Raw genomic sequence first — 16,164 nt, 5'->3', positions numbered from 1 at the left:
TCTTCCTATGGGTAGGTAAGGTGTCCTCTCTACTGCTGTTCTCAAGATTTTTTCTTTGTGTTTTATTTTCAGAAGTTTGCTTATCATGTGTCTTCTTTATGTTTATCATCTTTGGAGTTTACTCACCTTCCTAAGTTGTTTACCAAATGTGGAGAATATGTTTCTCATTCCTGAGTACTCTATCATCCTCTTCCTCTTTCTTCTCTCCTTCCATGACAATAATGACTAGATCTTTCATTATAGTCCATGAGGTTCTGTTCATTTAATCTTCTTTTAATTAATTTCCTCTCTATTGTTCAGATTGGGTCGTTTCTATTTTTCTATATTTTAGCTTACTCATTTTCTTTTCTTTTACTATTCCATTTTTCTACTGAGATTTCATTTTGGTTATTGTATTGTTTCTATTATAAAATTTGCATTTAGTTTTTTAATCATCTGTTTCTTTGCTGAGACTTTCTAGTTCATTGCCAAGGCTTTCTATTGCAATGGCGAATATACTTAAAACAAATAAATAGGAAATTAGGTTAATGAAAGTTGCAGAAATCTTTTTCATAGAACTCTAATTCTCTGGCATCTATTCAGTTGTCCTCATCTTATTCAGTTGTCCATGCAGGTATGTTCCCAAACCCCCAGTTCATTCTTGAAATCCTAGACAGTACAGGACCCTATATGTATTTTTTTCTAATACATACACAGCTATGTTTAAGTTTAAATTTAAGTTAGGCACAGTAAGAGATTAACAAAAACGAATAATAAGATAAAATTGTAACAATATACTGTAATAAAAGTCATGTGAATGTAGTCCATTTCTCTCTCTTTTACTATTCTTAGATCTTACAACCTCAGTATACAAATTTTTTATAACATCAAGAACTTTCTTGTATTCACTGAAAGGAATCAACTTATTGCTTTCCTTTGGAATATATGAATGGCTAGCAACATAACTCTTGCACTTCATTATTTTTTTTGTCCACACTGAGGATTGAACCCAGGGCCTTGTGCATGCTAAGCAAGGGTTCTACCACTGAACTACAACACCAGCCCATACATTAAAATACTTTGAGCACTCAAATGTTGACAGTGTTGTCTAAATCTATTTTTTGTCATTAAGCAGTAATCATTTTTATTGTGTGCTTTCTTTAAATACTATACATACATTAATTCAGCACTTAGAACAATCCTATATGGGAGAGTTACTCTTATCTTCATTTTATGGGGGAAGAAACTGAGGCATAGAAAGCTTAAGTATTTTTCCCATGGTCATACAGGTAATAACTGACAGTGCCAGAATAAACCCAGGCATTTTGGCTTCAGGGCCAATACTCAAACCAGAATATTATACCTGCACTTAGCTGATGTCTAATATGCATTCTGCACTTTTTTTTAAAACAAAAAATGACCACAACTTACTGTCTGAAATCCATGAGCAACAGAACAATGGAGCAATTTATTTAAAATTCTGAACAAATTAAAAGAAATTGTTAATCAAGAATTGTCATCAAGGAAAAAATATATATTTAAAAACGTAAAAATGAAAACAAAAACATTTTTAGTAAAACAAACACTGTGTGAATTTAGCACCAGCAGTTCTTCACTATAAGAACTATTCAGACAGAAGAAAAAAATGATACTAGATGAAAGCATGGGTCTATGTAAAGAATTAAATAGCACAGAAAATATATGTAGACAAACAAAATGTATTTTTTATTAAAAAGAATTCTTTAGCCAGGGTGCTGTGGCACATGCCTGTGATCCCAGCTAGTTGGGAGACTGAGGCAGAAGAACTGCAAGTTTGAGGCCAGATGGGCATCTTATCAAGTCCCTGCTCAAAATAAAATTTTAAATAGGGACTGGGTGTGTAACTCAGTGGCAGATCTCTTGCCTAATATGCATGAAGCTCTGGATTTAATATCCAGTAAAATGCCCCCCCCCCACCAATTCCCAAGCAATAACCAAACATTTACAGCAAAAAATATGATAGCTATGAGATTTATAACATTTAGAGGCAAGATGTAATGAAACAATAACACAAAAATACTAGCAGGAAGGAAGGGAAGGATGCTGTTTTGAGGTTCTTATATTTGATGTCACCTGATATATATAGTTTTTGGAGATGCATATTGTAAACCTGACAGCTATCACTGAAAGAGTAAAACAGAGTTATAGTTAACAATCCAACAGGGCAAAGGTGTTAGTTTACTATTGTTGCTGCAACACATATTATTCACCTACCATACTCCATCCTAATCCCCAGTGATTTATACCCATCCTTTAAACAAAATATTTACCTTATCCCCATGTTGTGAAAAATCCCGCATTATAACGTTAGTACGAGCCCTCCAAATCTCATCTAGGTTTTATCAGCTCAAAAGTCCCAAATTTCATGATCAAAACCCCCTAGATTGGTATGGTGAGCCTTTGGGTACAATGCTAATTTTATTGATACTGGCAAGGAGCAGCGGCAAACGCCTATAATCCCAACTACGTAGGAGGCTGATCAGGAGGATTGCCTGTTCAACTTTGTCATCCCGTTTCAAAAATTTAAAGAAAATTTAAAAACAGGCCTGAGGATGTGGCCCAGTGACAGAATGGTGGCCCTGGGTTCAATCCCCAGCAGTGCAAAAATCAACCAAACAACAACAACAACAAATTTTAGGAAGTTTCCAAATTCTAAACTTCCTTCATTTTCGGAATAAGGGTATTTATGTATCTTATATTGCCATACATTTTGTAGTAAGGTGGTTTCATCAAACTACTATTGAAACACACAAACTGATATTTCTTTAAAATTTTTTAGTTGTTGATTAGACCTTTATTTATTTACTTTATTTATTCATATGTGGTGCTGAGAACCCAACCCAGTGCCTCACACGTGCCAGGCAAGTGCGCTACCGCGGAGCCCCAGCCCACAACCTAATTTTTTTAAAGCCCCATTTTTTTTTCTTTCATACTTTAAACAAAGATTTTGATTTCCTACGATGAAGACATAATGGATTAAATAATCCTTATTCATGTTAATATTCTTTAATATTCCACTCCCTGGCCCACCTGGGGTGCCATTGAGTGCAGAGCTCAGGACGCAGGTGGGCGCTACTGTTCTCTCAGCACTGGGCAGCCGATTATCCACGTCTCTTATCACGTGACTAGGGCGCCCGGAGTGTCCACGTGACCTGACAAAATCCAGACTTCTGGCCTAGACTCCTCCGGAGTAGCTAGTAAGTATTCCAGGCCTGCGATTCCAAGACCGAAGGCAGTCTTGAGGTCCTAGCGCCCACCAGCGTTGCTAGGTAGTGGATAAAGAGCGTGGCAAGAATGTCTCAGCTCTGGCTTCCTTTCACGCCCCATGTCTTTTTCCAGTCTTCTGGCTTCTGTGTGCAGAGCTAGATTCTTTTATCCTTTGTGATGTCTGATGATATTCCTGCATCTTATCTCAGGGCTACTCTTCTTCCTTCGAGAAATCCCTTCTATCCTTCTCATCAAGACCCAAAGCGAACCCTGTTTCCTAAACCAAATAGGACCACTTATCTCTCACTCTTATCACCATCAGCCCAGAGTCCTGGAACATTTCTGGCCTGGACTATTGCCGCAACCTCGACTCCTTTGCTATCCCCTACTCCATTCCCCACCCAGTAATTAAAGCACCCTTAAAGAATGGTTCATGGGTCCTCTGCCACAAAATTGCTGATGGCTTCTTGTTGCTCTGGAATGACAAACTCTGGTAAGTGCCTTACCTCCTCTTATAGCTCATTTCTCAAAGGCCCCGGGATCTTCTTGCCTTGGAGCACAACAGTTGACACAATGCAAACAGTCCATTTTAAATCCAGACACTACCAACCACCACTTCTACATTTTCCAGAATTCCTTTAAACTTTGTATGCCTCAATTTCCTCATTTGCAAAATAAGAATCATCAGTGTTACCCACCTCCTGGGACTCTTGAGAGAATTAAAGGAAAGAATTCAAGACCACCACTCAACCTTATTAGAGTATGCCGCAGTCCGGCTGGCTGCAGCAAACTAACCAGGGGGGGTGACGAATAACTTGTGTACGTTGATACAGCAGGAGTAGGAGCCGTTTATTGCAGGACAGGAGCAGTATTTATACATTCCACACAGCTTATCTAATTAACATAAACTAGATACATCAGTCAACCAATCAGGAATCCCCACACTTAATGGCTCACTTTTGTTACTTCTCAAACCACTCCCTCTGGCATTTTGCCAGGCACCATCCAGACTTGTTTACGAACTCTAACATTCCCCTGGCAAAATGCCAGGTGTTATTTTTGACTTGTTTACAGACTCTAACATTTCCCCCTTTTGTTTGATTTAAATAACGACCATAGTGGTTTTTACACAAACACCACAAATAACCTGCTACAAACAGAAAGGGAGGATACAAAATGCCACAATACCAAGCCAATTGATGGCTCCATGCAAGAAGCCCTTGGAAAAATTATATCAGCAATGACACCATTTGCAAAGATACAAAGAGTTACAATTTGTTGTAGATTACAGTTTGTTGTCTCAGTCCAGATAAAGCAGTGTCTCAATAGATTAACTCACAGTCCAGGTAAATTACAATCCAGGTAAGTTCTGCAGGCAGCTAGCTTAAATCACAGTCCAGGTAAATTCTGCAGGCAGCTAGCTTAATCCGAAGTCTCCTCCGGTTCTCAGCCGAAGTCTTGTCCGGTTTTCAGCAACACTGGAAATTCTTCCACCCTCATCCTCACCGGCACTGGGACGAAGGCAGGAACTCCGGATGGCTAAAGAAAATCCTGTAGCATTCTACTAAGAAAACAACCTTCTGAACAATTTAGTACATTATCTCAAGGTTTTTTACATTTGAAATAAGCCTTAATAGTGCTCATTACTCATTAGCTTCCAGGTGTGGGAGAAACATTGTAGCTTAGTTATTGGCATTGAAAATGAGCAAACATCAGGGACGCTGGTAGTGTCTTCTGCTGGCTGTAGCGTCCTGGGCAGCCCCAGATGGCCCTGGGGAGTGTCCCGGACTCAAACTGCCACCGGGCACAGGGAGCAAGAGCCTGCGAGACTGTGCCTCCAGGTCAGGTCTAGATTTGGGCTCGTGGCAGTGGAAGAGTTAGCTCCCCGGCCAGGAGGCGGGGAAGGGCCAGTCGCCGCCGCCTCTTGGAAAATCCTTGCTGCGCTGTGACCGGCTTGCACACTCGGCAGCCGCCTCTCCGCTTCACACACCCTCCGGTAACGAAAAGTATTTAGTAATAGCCTTTCGCTGCAACTTTTTTCCTGATAATCCTTCTTCTTCTGAACTTTCTTTTTCTTTCTGACTAGAGTTCCTGGGCTCTTATCAACACATGCCCTAACTATTCTTGGTTCCACTGGGGTGCCTTCTTCCCTTAGTAATTTACTTCTCACCCCTTCCATATTTTCATCACAAAGACAATACAATACACTGAGACAAAACAAGACACAAACATACTGTATCAATCTTTTCCATTTTCTCGAAATGGTCATTTTTCCTCTCGCCCTATCTGCCTAGGGATGAGCAGATTTGCTCCCGTCCTATCTATGGACGGGCAGCTTTTTTTCGTCACTTACCCCCGAGTGTCCCGGGGCTCCCCGTAACGGGCCACCATCTGCCGCAGTCCGGCTGCAGCAGAATAATCAGGGGGGTGACGAATAACTTGTGTACGTTGATACAGCAGGAGTAGGAGCCGTTTATTGCAGGACAGGAGCAGTATTTATACATTCCACACAGCTTATCTAATTAACATAAACTAGATACATCAGTCAACCAATCAGGAATCCCCACACTTAATGGCTCACTTTTGTTACTTCTCAAACCACTCCCTCTGGCATTTTGCCAGGCACCATCCAGACTTGTTTACGAACTCTAACATTCCCCTGGCAAAATGCCAGGTGTTATTTTTGACTTGTTTACAGACTCTAACAAGAGTAGGGGTATTGGATCATAAAACTTTTCCTCAAGAAAGCTCTTCCTCCATCTAAATGAGAAGAAGTCTCTTTATCCTATTTTTAAAATGTGTTGTGTTCTGTAATTACTTTTGAAATATTTATGCATTTTATGGGTGAAGTCTTCAGAATCAAGGCCATGCTTATCTTGCTCCCTGATGAGACTGACAACAAGCAGATGTTTGTTGCACACATAAATACGCAGCCTCTGTTCCTCCAGTGGTATAGCTATAATGTGGACTTCCAAGGACAGGGGGTAGGTTTGGCGAGCAGGTGGGACACAACTGCCCTCATAGTCTGTTATCAATTTCCATTAAAGTGCATTAAACCATCAATATGCCAGAAATTCTAACATTAGTGGAAAGAACAAAGGGAGGGATTACTGTTCAGGTCACCTGCAGGGCATGTTTCCTCTGACTAGGTTGGCCAGACTTGGGGAAACAGAGTAGTGACTAAGTGTGATGGACCTAAGACTGCTATGTTGCTCAAATTGGCTTCAAACCTGAATCTACTTGCCTCAGCTGTTTGAGAAGCTGGGATTATAGGCATATGCCACCTTGACTGGCCAAAGTTTATTCTTTTAAAAAAATAACTAGTGAGTTTATTCTGACCACATTTTTTAGTCAAATTTTGATGTAATTGTGAGATTCTGATTATGAATTGCACTGAAGGTAAAAAGAGGTTTATTAATAGGTTATTCTCAGATTATTTCTTCTGAAAACTTAATCATTGCACTAGATTTACATTTTTCATTTTGATTGTGAACTGTTATGAGATTTTTCAGTTTGTGTACCAGATAGCAATTCAATATTCTTATTATTTTTGTTGAAATGTGATAATGTTTGATAATGTTTGATTTAGCTATGACTAAAATTTTGATGTTAGAATAAAGATCCAATTGATATTAATTCAATTTGGAATAATGACTTTTTGAAGTCAAAGTTAGAAGTTCAAAACTTAGGTCATTATGTTATATAACAAGCAATAGGGGATATCCCTAAATATCTTCATTAAAGCATTTAAAGTATCAAAAAATGATGACTTTTTTTCAACACTGAGGAAATTTTAAATGTATTTCAGAAATCTTTCTAAAAGTGTCATATGTAAGTCTTGAAAACCATATATTTATAAATACATATAAGTATAAATTTATCACTTAAATAAATAAGCTGTTCTAGAATAAAGTGAACTTTAGTGGTCAAAGTGCATTGTTTTAAAACTTCGGTATACATTTACTTATTTAATAATAAAACTATGTGAGCTGCTAAATTATTTTAAATACAATGATGTAATGAGTGGCAAAGCATATCCCAAATGTTCTCAAATTCAATTGTAATATGTTTGTGAAAATAACTAAAGGAAAATACTGAACTAATTTCAAAGGAAATTAGAAAATGTCCTAAATCTTTAAAAAAAAAATTTTTTTTTTTTTTTAGTTGTAGATGGTCGCAACACCTTTATTTTTATGTGGTTTGGAGGATTGAACCCAAGGTCCCACACATGCTAAACAAGTGCTCTATCACTGAGCTACAACCCCAGCCCCTTTCCTGGATCTTTAAAGGACTTAAATTGAAAATAATCTTATTGCTTAAATCTCAAATGAATATAGAGACTGTACTTTGAAAAAAATCAATGAATGGATGGAAAATTCACATTAGCCACATGATGTCGCTGTATACCACAAAGTCTAGTCGATAGAAATAAGGTACCCATCACTAAAAGCTTTTAAAGGAGGAAGCTTCATTTTGTCAGCATCGGAGAGAAGACAAAAACGATAAGGAGATACATGATTGAAAATATGAAATAAAAAAGTAAGATTGTTTAGTAAGGTGAGAACAGAAGGAAAGCGGTAGTGTTTCTGCAATGCTGTTTTTCAGGCGAGGAGGCCTGGGATACTTGCTACTGCTTCTCTTGCTTCTCTCGGTCTGGGAGACCCCGAGCAGTCAGCTCCATTACTCGGTCCCTGAAGAGGCAAAACACGGCACCTTCGTGGGCCGCATCGCCCAGGACCTGGGGCTGGAGCTGGAGGAGCTAGTGCCGCGCCTGTTTCGGGTGGCGTCCAAGGGCCGCGGGGATCTTCTGGAGGTAAATCTGCAGAATGGCATTTTGTTTGTGAATTCTCGGATCGACCGGGAGGAGCTGTGCGGGCGGAGCGCGGAGTGTAGCATCCACCTGGAGGTGATCGTGGACAGACCGCTGCAGGTTTTCCATGTGGAGGTGGAGGTGAAAGATATTAATGATAATCCACCGGTTTTCAGAAGCAAAGAACAAAGGATATTTATTCCTGAAAATAGACAGTTGGATTCTCGCTTTCCGATAGAGGGCGCTGATGATGCAGACATTGGTGCCAACGCTCTTCTAACTTATACCCTCAGCCCCAGTGATTACTTCTCCTTGGACATACAGGCAAGTGATGAACTGAGCAAATCTCTTTCACTTGAATTGAGGAAATCTTTGGACAGAGAAGAAACACCAGAACTTCATTTATTATTGACTGCCACTGACGGGGGTAAACCAGAACTGGAAGGTACAGTTCAGCTGCTGATCACTGTGCTCGACGTTAATGATAATGCCCCACTGTTTGAGCAAACTATATACAGAGTCCATTTATTAGAGACAACAGCAAATGGAACATCAGTGACCACATTAAATGTATCTGACGCTGATGAAGGTGTAAATGGGGAAGTTGTCTTTTCTTTTGGCAGTGATGTTTCTCCTAACATTCAAGAAAAATTCAAAATTGATTCTATTTTAGGAGAAATTAGAGTAATTGGTAATCTGGATTATGAAGAGACAAAATACTATGAAATCCAGGTAAAGGCAGTTGATAAAGGAAGTCCTTCCATGTCAAATCACTGCAAAGTTTTGGTGAAAGTGCTGGATGTAAATGATAATGCCCCAGAACTGGCAATCACTTCACTATCTTTGCCCATCCGAGAGGATGCTCCACTTAACACGGCCATTGCTCTGATTAGTGTGTCAGATCGTGACTCAGGTGCCAACGGACAGGTGACTTGCTCCCTCACACCCCATGTCCCCTTCAAGCTAGTGTCCACTTTCAAGAATTACTATTCTTTGGTACTGAACGGAGCCCTGGACCGTGAGACCATATCTGACTATAAACTGGTGGTGACCGCCAGGGATGGGGGCTCACCTTCACTGTGGGCCACCTCCAGCGTGTCAGTGGAGGTGGCAGACGTGAATGACAATGCGCCAGTGTTCCCGCAGCCCGAATACACAGTGTTTGTGAAGGAGAACAACCCCCCAGGCTGCCATATCTTCACGGTGTCCGCAAGGGACGCGGATGCTCAGGAGAACGCGCTAGTATCCTACTCTCTGGTAGAGCGGCGGGTGGGTGAGCGTGCACTGTCGAGCTACGTGTCAGTGCACGCGGAGAGCGGCAAGGTATATGCGCTGCAGCCCCTGGACCATGAGGAGCTTGAGCTGCTGCAGTTTCAGGTGAGCGCGCACGACGCTGGTGTGCCACCCCTGGGCAGCAACGTGACGCTGCAGGTGTTCGTGCTGGATGAGAACGACAACATGCCAACACTCCTGGCACCTGGGGTGGGTGGCGCCGGAGGCACTGTGAATGAACTGGTGCATTGGTCAGTGGGCGCTGGTCATGTAGTGACCAAGGTGCGCGCGGTGGATGCTGACTCTGGCTATAATGCGTGGCTTTCTTATGAGCTGCAACTGGTGGCAGGTAGTGAGCGCAGCCCGTTCCGTGTGGGTCTATATACTGGCGAGATCAGCACAACGCGTGCCCTGGATGAGGCAGATGCTCCGCGCCAGCGCCTACTGGTTCTGGTGAAAGACCATGGTGAGCCGACACTGACTGCCACAGCCACAGTGCTCTTATCCCTGGTAGAGAGTGGCCAGGCTCCAAAGGCCTCATCACGGGCATCGGTCACTACTGCTGGCCCTGGAGTGACCCTGGTGGATGTGAATGTGTACCTGATCATAGCCATCTGTGCAGTATCCAGCCTATTGGTTCTCACGCTGCTGCTGTATACTGCATTTAGGTGCTCTGCGGCACCCACGGAGGATGTGTGTGTGCCTGGGAAGCCTACACTGGTGTGCTCTAGCGCAGTGGGGAGCTGGTCTTACTCCCAGCAGAGACAACAAAGAGTGTGCTCTGGAGAGGGCCCGCCCAAGACTGACCTCATGGCGTTCAGCCCCAGTCTGTCCCCAGGTTTGAACACATCAAACAGAAATGAACATCCAGAAGCAAATTCAGATCTTTCCGGTAATGTAAGTCAAACTTTTAAGCTTTGCCTTAAATTTTTTTAAATTAGATCTAACTTATCTAATGAGCTTTTCAAATGTCACTTTAAAAATATGTTCACGGTGTTCATTGACATTGAAACAAACCTTACCATTTAATGTAGATGCTCTATTAAATGTAGGTATGTGTTGAATAGAACCAGGAAACAAAAGCTCTAGGGGCAAACTATCATATACATTGATTTAAATGGTGGCATACTTTTAAAAATACTCCAACACTAAGTAGTGTTTGTGATATTTAACAGTATGTCAATGGGGTCGTATACAGTGATATTTTCAAATTTACTTATTGTCTTATGTCCCCTAGTGAAATGTCAAAACTCTTTACAGTTAATTGCAGGCCAATTATAGAAACCATGCCATCTCTTCATGTTGCTAAATTTCAAAGTGGGCAATAAACAGAATACTTTTAAGCCCATGAAATTTAAAATATATTTATTAGGTGATACTTTAAATTTGCAACTAAAAATTTACAATCACTTCATTGTCACTATGAGCAATTTCTTGTTGCCATTAATCTTGACTTCCCTGTGTCTAGAAGGCTTAATATTACATGAATTTGTTATTTAAAAGATCCAGTTAGGAAACACAGCACACCTCCCATTTACTTGCTAATGTTCTAAACCCTTAATTTTTACCTCATTTAATTGTTCCAATGATTTTGCAAGGTGAAGCTTTATAGTTGAAGTGCTGAGGCTCAGCAGAACCGTATTCAGCATACTTACTAGATTTTCTTTAAATTTCCCGATGATACACAAAAACTTGTTTGCTCTAATACATTCCATTGCCTTTTATAAAACATGTAAGGTAGCTTACAAAGGAAGAAATTTGCAAAAGCAAATTTTAATAATTCTGCTAAAAGTCAATGTATAAAGATCAAGACAGAGGAGTGAGTGATTTTTCAAAAATCAAGCAGAGACTGAGTGCAAATTTTTACACCATCTTCCTGGAAGTGAATACAGAAATATAAAAAAATAATAATTAAAAAAGTACTCTATACCCATTTTTCAGAAGGGAAAAATATTTTCTTCCTGCTATACAATCAAGGAAGATTTGATTATTGATCATTATGTTGATCAATATATTTGTGCACTGTAATGGACAGTATGTTTTATAGCAGTTTTGCAAAATCACTTGATATATATTGGATATAGACTTCATTGAATTTACTAGTCTTTGAGCCCCAAGCAAAATGTTATGTTTTGTTTTCTATGTTTAATTATGGTTACATGAGTACCAAATAAAAATATCTTTGTTTACCAAATGTTCAAAGAAACATACAAAAATGTCCCATATAAGTTTCCTTATGAAAATATTCTAAGAGAAATTAATATAATTTGCTAGTTAAACTTTCACAAATTTGAGCTGGTACAGACCCATTGCTTAGAGAATTGTAAGAATTAAAATGAAAGCATGTTTCTTTATCTTTCCAAATACTAACTATCATACCTAGTCTTTTGTTAATCATCAGCAAAAAATAATAATAATTTAGGGTCCTGATGTCAAGAAAACATCCCATTTATTCTATATATGAGATAAATTTTTCAGGATTATCAAATTGGAAAAGATAGAGTTGGAAATCACAAAATAAAATTTCTTCCCAACTCATGCTATGTCCCCCTAACTACATTTGTTAACAGTATTAATGACCAGGCTTTGGATTAACTCTATGGACATTCAATATTTAATTATTATTGATTCAACAACCACATATTGAAAGCTAGCACAAACTAAGCCCCATTATAGAATCCTAGAGATGCAGCAATGGTGAAATAAGGTAGCAAGGTCCCTGGCTTCAAGGGGACAATATTCCAACCTATTTAAAATAACAATTGGGCTATAAAACATCTTGGATTTGATGTAATATTGCTTTGCAGTTTTCTTTGTCAAACCAAGGTGTCCATAGAAAAGGATCTCATTCTATTTGTGACTTTAAAAGATAAGCAATAAGTCTGAGCATTTTAAGTAAGCTTCTTTAGGAAAAAAGGCAGACTAAGACATTTTCTTTTAATAAAATATTGCTCAGAAAACTGTGTGTAGGGCTAGGGGTGTAGCTCAGTGGTAGAGCTTGCTTAGCATTCAGGAGACCATGGGTTCAGTCACCAGCACTAGAAAGAGAAAGTGGTGTGTAATTATCCTTGCTAAAATACAGCAGAAAATATCAACTAGTTGGAAAATGCCATGAAAGGGGCAATTAAATTGATTGAATGATTAAGAGGGATAGAATGAACTATGGTTTGAGGCCAAAATGAAAATCATACGTGGTATGTAAAGAATAAAGATATATTTTTTTCATTACACCAGAAAAACTGGGGCTAGTTGTTGACATTTAAAACTACAGTTTCACAACTCATTAAAGAATTTATGTAGTTTGAAAAAGCAATTATCTCACAGCACTTAAATGAGAGATTAACCATAAGATTATTAATGGAACTGAGCATCTTTTGATAATACCAGTAGCCTTTTAATGGCCTAATGGCATTCATTATATACCTTCAAACAAATGCATTGGAACCACCCTCAAAAACAAAGTTTTAGATTAGTACATTATAGATCTAAGAACAGATAATTCCTTCTGTATTATAATGATTGTTGTAAAGATTAAATGTTTTCTGGGTTGGTTGAAGGCATTAACTTGGAGGTGAATCTCAAATATTAATCACTATTAAATCAAAAGACATGGGTCACTCCTAAACAAAATATATTAATTCATCTCCTATTCTTCATAAGATGAATCAGTTGCTTTATTTTCCTACTTTTCCATCTGGTCTTTCCTATGATTCATTTGTTACAATTTACTATTTTAGTATTAAGAAGAGCATAGAATAATACAGATTTATGGAAATTTGTTCTTTAGTGCTTATTTCACAATATGTTTACAATTTAAATTAGACAATCATTTAGGAAATGTACTGATGATTTAAAAGTGGTCATATTCTTAAAAGTTGATATTATGAAGACTGAGAGCTTATTAGCAGATTATAATCATTGTTATATAATATAATTAATTTTGGTTAATCTTTAGTATCAAGGGCACTGCTTATTGTCTATCTGAAAAAAACTCGGCAAGGGTGATTGTGCTGTGCATATTGGGAAACACTGTATTATTATCATCTTTCTGTGGAGTCTACAACTTTCAAATGAGCCAATGGGAACAAAATATCACTGATTTCAGTAAAATCTTGATAAAATATGAATTTTTAATTTGATATTATTTGACTTCAAAAATTAGTTTTGGTTTCATGATTATGATTTTAGGAATGGTAATTTATTTTCAAGCCACCTTGGTATGCTGATACCAATGCAACTTATTTTTTTTAAAGATTGATGTGATTTTTTTTATACGTTTATTTTATTTATTTATTTTTATTTGGTGCTGAGGATCGAACCCAGCGCCTCTCACATGCTAGGCAAGTGCTCTACTGCTGAGCCATAGCCTCAGCCTCCCAATGCAACTTAATTTTTAGAAAAATATTTTTTACACTTCCTGAAATAAAAGGCAGAAAACTTGAGAAGATTTTATTTTTGTATGCTCCTTCTCTTAAAAATTATTATTCTGAACATTAGAATTGCAGTTCTATATTCTAATATAATAATAAATAATTAGAAAAGTGAAGTATCAGCCGAGGCATCTGAGACTGCTATTCAGTAAAATATACAAATAGGCGAGAATGAGAAATAGTTGTTTACTTTGGTAGCCACTATCAATATTTCTGTGCTCTTCCTTCTTTTTTTTATTTGTTGTTTTTAGGTATACATGACAGTAGGGTGTATATTGACATATCATACATACATGGGGTGCAAACCATTACAATTTTGATCCTTGTGGTTCCTGTTCTCCTCCTACTGAGAACACTGGAAGATTTCACTTCTCTATTGCCTTAATGTAGTATGGTTGTGTGATTTTCTTTGGCCAATGAAATGCAAGTACATGTCTCTTTCAAACAGTTATGTAATGGCCAGTGCAAGACTCTCTTCTCCTATTTTTTTTCCTGTTGCAGCAATTACAGAAGCACAGGTTGACATTGATATTGAGATGCCATAAGAAACCTGGGATGCTAAGCCAACATATGGAGAAAAGCTGTCATAGGAGTCTTCTATAACTACAGATAACTTTGCAGGAGCATGAAATAAAATTTAAGAGTTTATTTGAGACTAAAAAATGAAACATTGAATGCACAACAATATATTAATTTGTGTTTCTGCCATTAAATTACTGTGAAAAGGATACATTTTAATACATTTAATAATTAACAACAGGTAATACAAGTGATAGAACATTATTATTGACATTTTAATCAATGCAGCTGACCATTAGGCAGATTACATAATGGCTTTTATGGAAAAAGTTTTCATTATGATTTCTTTTTTTATGATTTCTTTTTCTTATGTATAAAATGTAGAAGAAAATAGCAAAGTGAAATTTAAAATGGCATAGGAATACCTTCTTTTTTCTTGCTCATTATCCATTTTCCCTTCTTTTTTCTTCTGGGTCTTTGTAGTACTTTTGTGAAAGATCGGTTTGAAGGTTTATCAAGAGTGAATGCTCAGGCTCATAAATATTATGGAACTTGGTTTGTTTTGGTAGGTGCAAAGAGTACAGTTTCACTAGTGTGTATTGTATTAGTTTCCTTGGGTTGCTGTAACAAATTACCACATATTGGTGACTTGAAACTAGTGACTTAAAACCAGTAAAAAATGATCTGTTTTATATATAAGCCATTAAATGATGCTTTACTTTTTTCCTTAAGTCAGTTTATGTAGGATTCTTTGTGAGAGTATGATTAATATAAATGTTCACTTCCATAGACAGAGTTAAGTACTTTAAGATACTGGATTCTAGGAAAAAGTTAAAATAGGGTTCCAGCACCAGGAAAAGCTAGTTTTTCTTTAATTTTTTTTGCTTTCCTCTAGGAAAATCACCCTTTATTATGGATTTTGAACATTGTCACAACTCTTGATTCATTTTGTTTTCATCTCCATGTTATTTTATTGTTTTCACATTTTTCCATGTGAAGGGACCAGCTAAGAATTACTAAAAGATAGTTTCAAATAATTAACATTAAAAAGATTAATTGTATTGTTCTTGCATAAAATTCAAATGTAACAGAAAAAGAAGTATCCCTAAATTAATAATTCAAATGAGAAACAAATAAATTATTAATGTTCAAACATCTGTAAACAATTCAAAAATAAAATTAAACCACAAAACAGCAGTATACAATTGAGTAAAATACCCTTTGATACATATGTGCTTCCTTTGAAGAAACAGTTAAAAATGGTAGTATGCCTAAAAGAATTGAAAGCAAGATATTCAAGAGAGTTTTGCACACCTGTGTTTGCAGCAGCACAATGTACAATAGTCAAGAGGTGTAAGTAATCTAAATGCCCAAGAATGGTTGAGTGAATATACAAAATATAGTACATACACACAATGGAATATCATTTAGCTTTAAAAGGCTACACATGGATGAACTTTCAAGACATTATGTAAGTCAAATAAGCCAGTCCCCCAAAGCAAATACTGTTTGATTTCACTTATAGGAAATATCTAATGTAGACAAACTTATAGAAACTGAGTAGTATGGTGGTTACCATGGTGGGGTAGTGGAAAATAGGAGTTTTCTAATTGGATACAGAGTTTCAGTTTTACAAGATGAAAAATTCGCAACAATGTGAATATATTTAACTACTGAACCTCAACACTTAAACGTTGTTACAATGGTAAAAGTAGAAACTATGTTTCAGCCACATGATGTCGCTGTCTACCACAGAGTATTCTCTAAGAAGAAAAATACCTAGAGCCCCTTTGTTACTCCAGATAAACGGAACATTAACAGAAGCAGCAGGACTTGATCAGAGATTAGAATATTTAAAAATTTGCAGAACATGATCCTTTAATTTGACCAACTCACTGAGGATTAGTA

General features: G+C 37.7%; 1 protein-coding gene across 1 annotated transcript; it reads left to right on the top strand.

Annotated features, from left to right (window-relative positions):
- The first annotated feature begins 7,816 nt into the window (after positions 1–7,816).
- Positions 7,817–10,243, top strand: LOC114086253 (protocadherin alpha-1-like). The gene has a single exon (XM_027927491.2). The coding sequence runs from the start codon at positions 7,817–7,819 to the stop codon at positions 10,241–10,243; it is 2,427 nt and encodes an 808-aa protein (XP_027783292.2).
- Positions 10,244–16,164: the final 5,921 nt, after the last annotated feature.

The sequence above is a fragment of the Marmota flaviventris genome, chromosome 5 (genome assembly GCF_047511675.1).
Source record: "Marmota flaviventris isolate mMarFla1 chromosome 5, mMarFla1.hap1, whole genome shotgun sequence".
Classification (NCBI taxonomy): Eukaryota; Metazoa; Chordata; class Mammalia; order Rodentia; family Sciuridae; genus Marmota; species Marmota flaviventris.
Note: the sequence above shows the minus strand (reverse complement) of the source record. Positions and strands in the feature narration are given on the sequence as shown.

What these genes read in the sequence shown, in the direction of transcription:
- LOC114086253 (XM_027927491.2), top strand. Translation starts at nt 7,817, where the DNA reads ATGCTGTTTTTCAGGCGAGGAGGCCTGGGATACTTGCTACTGCTTCTC.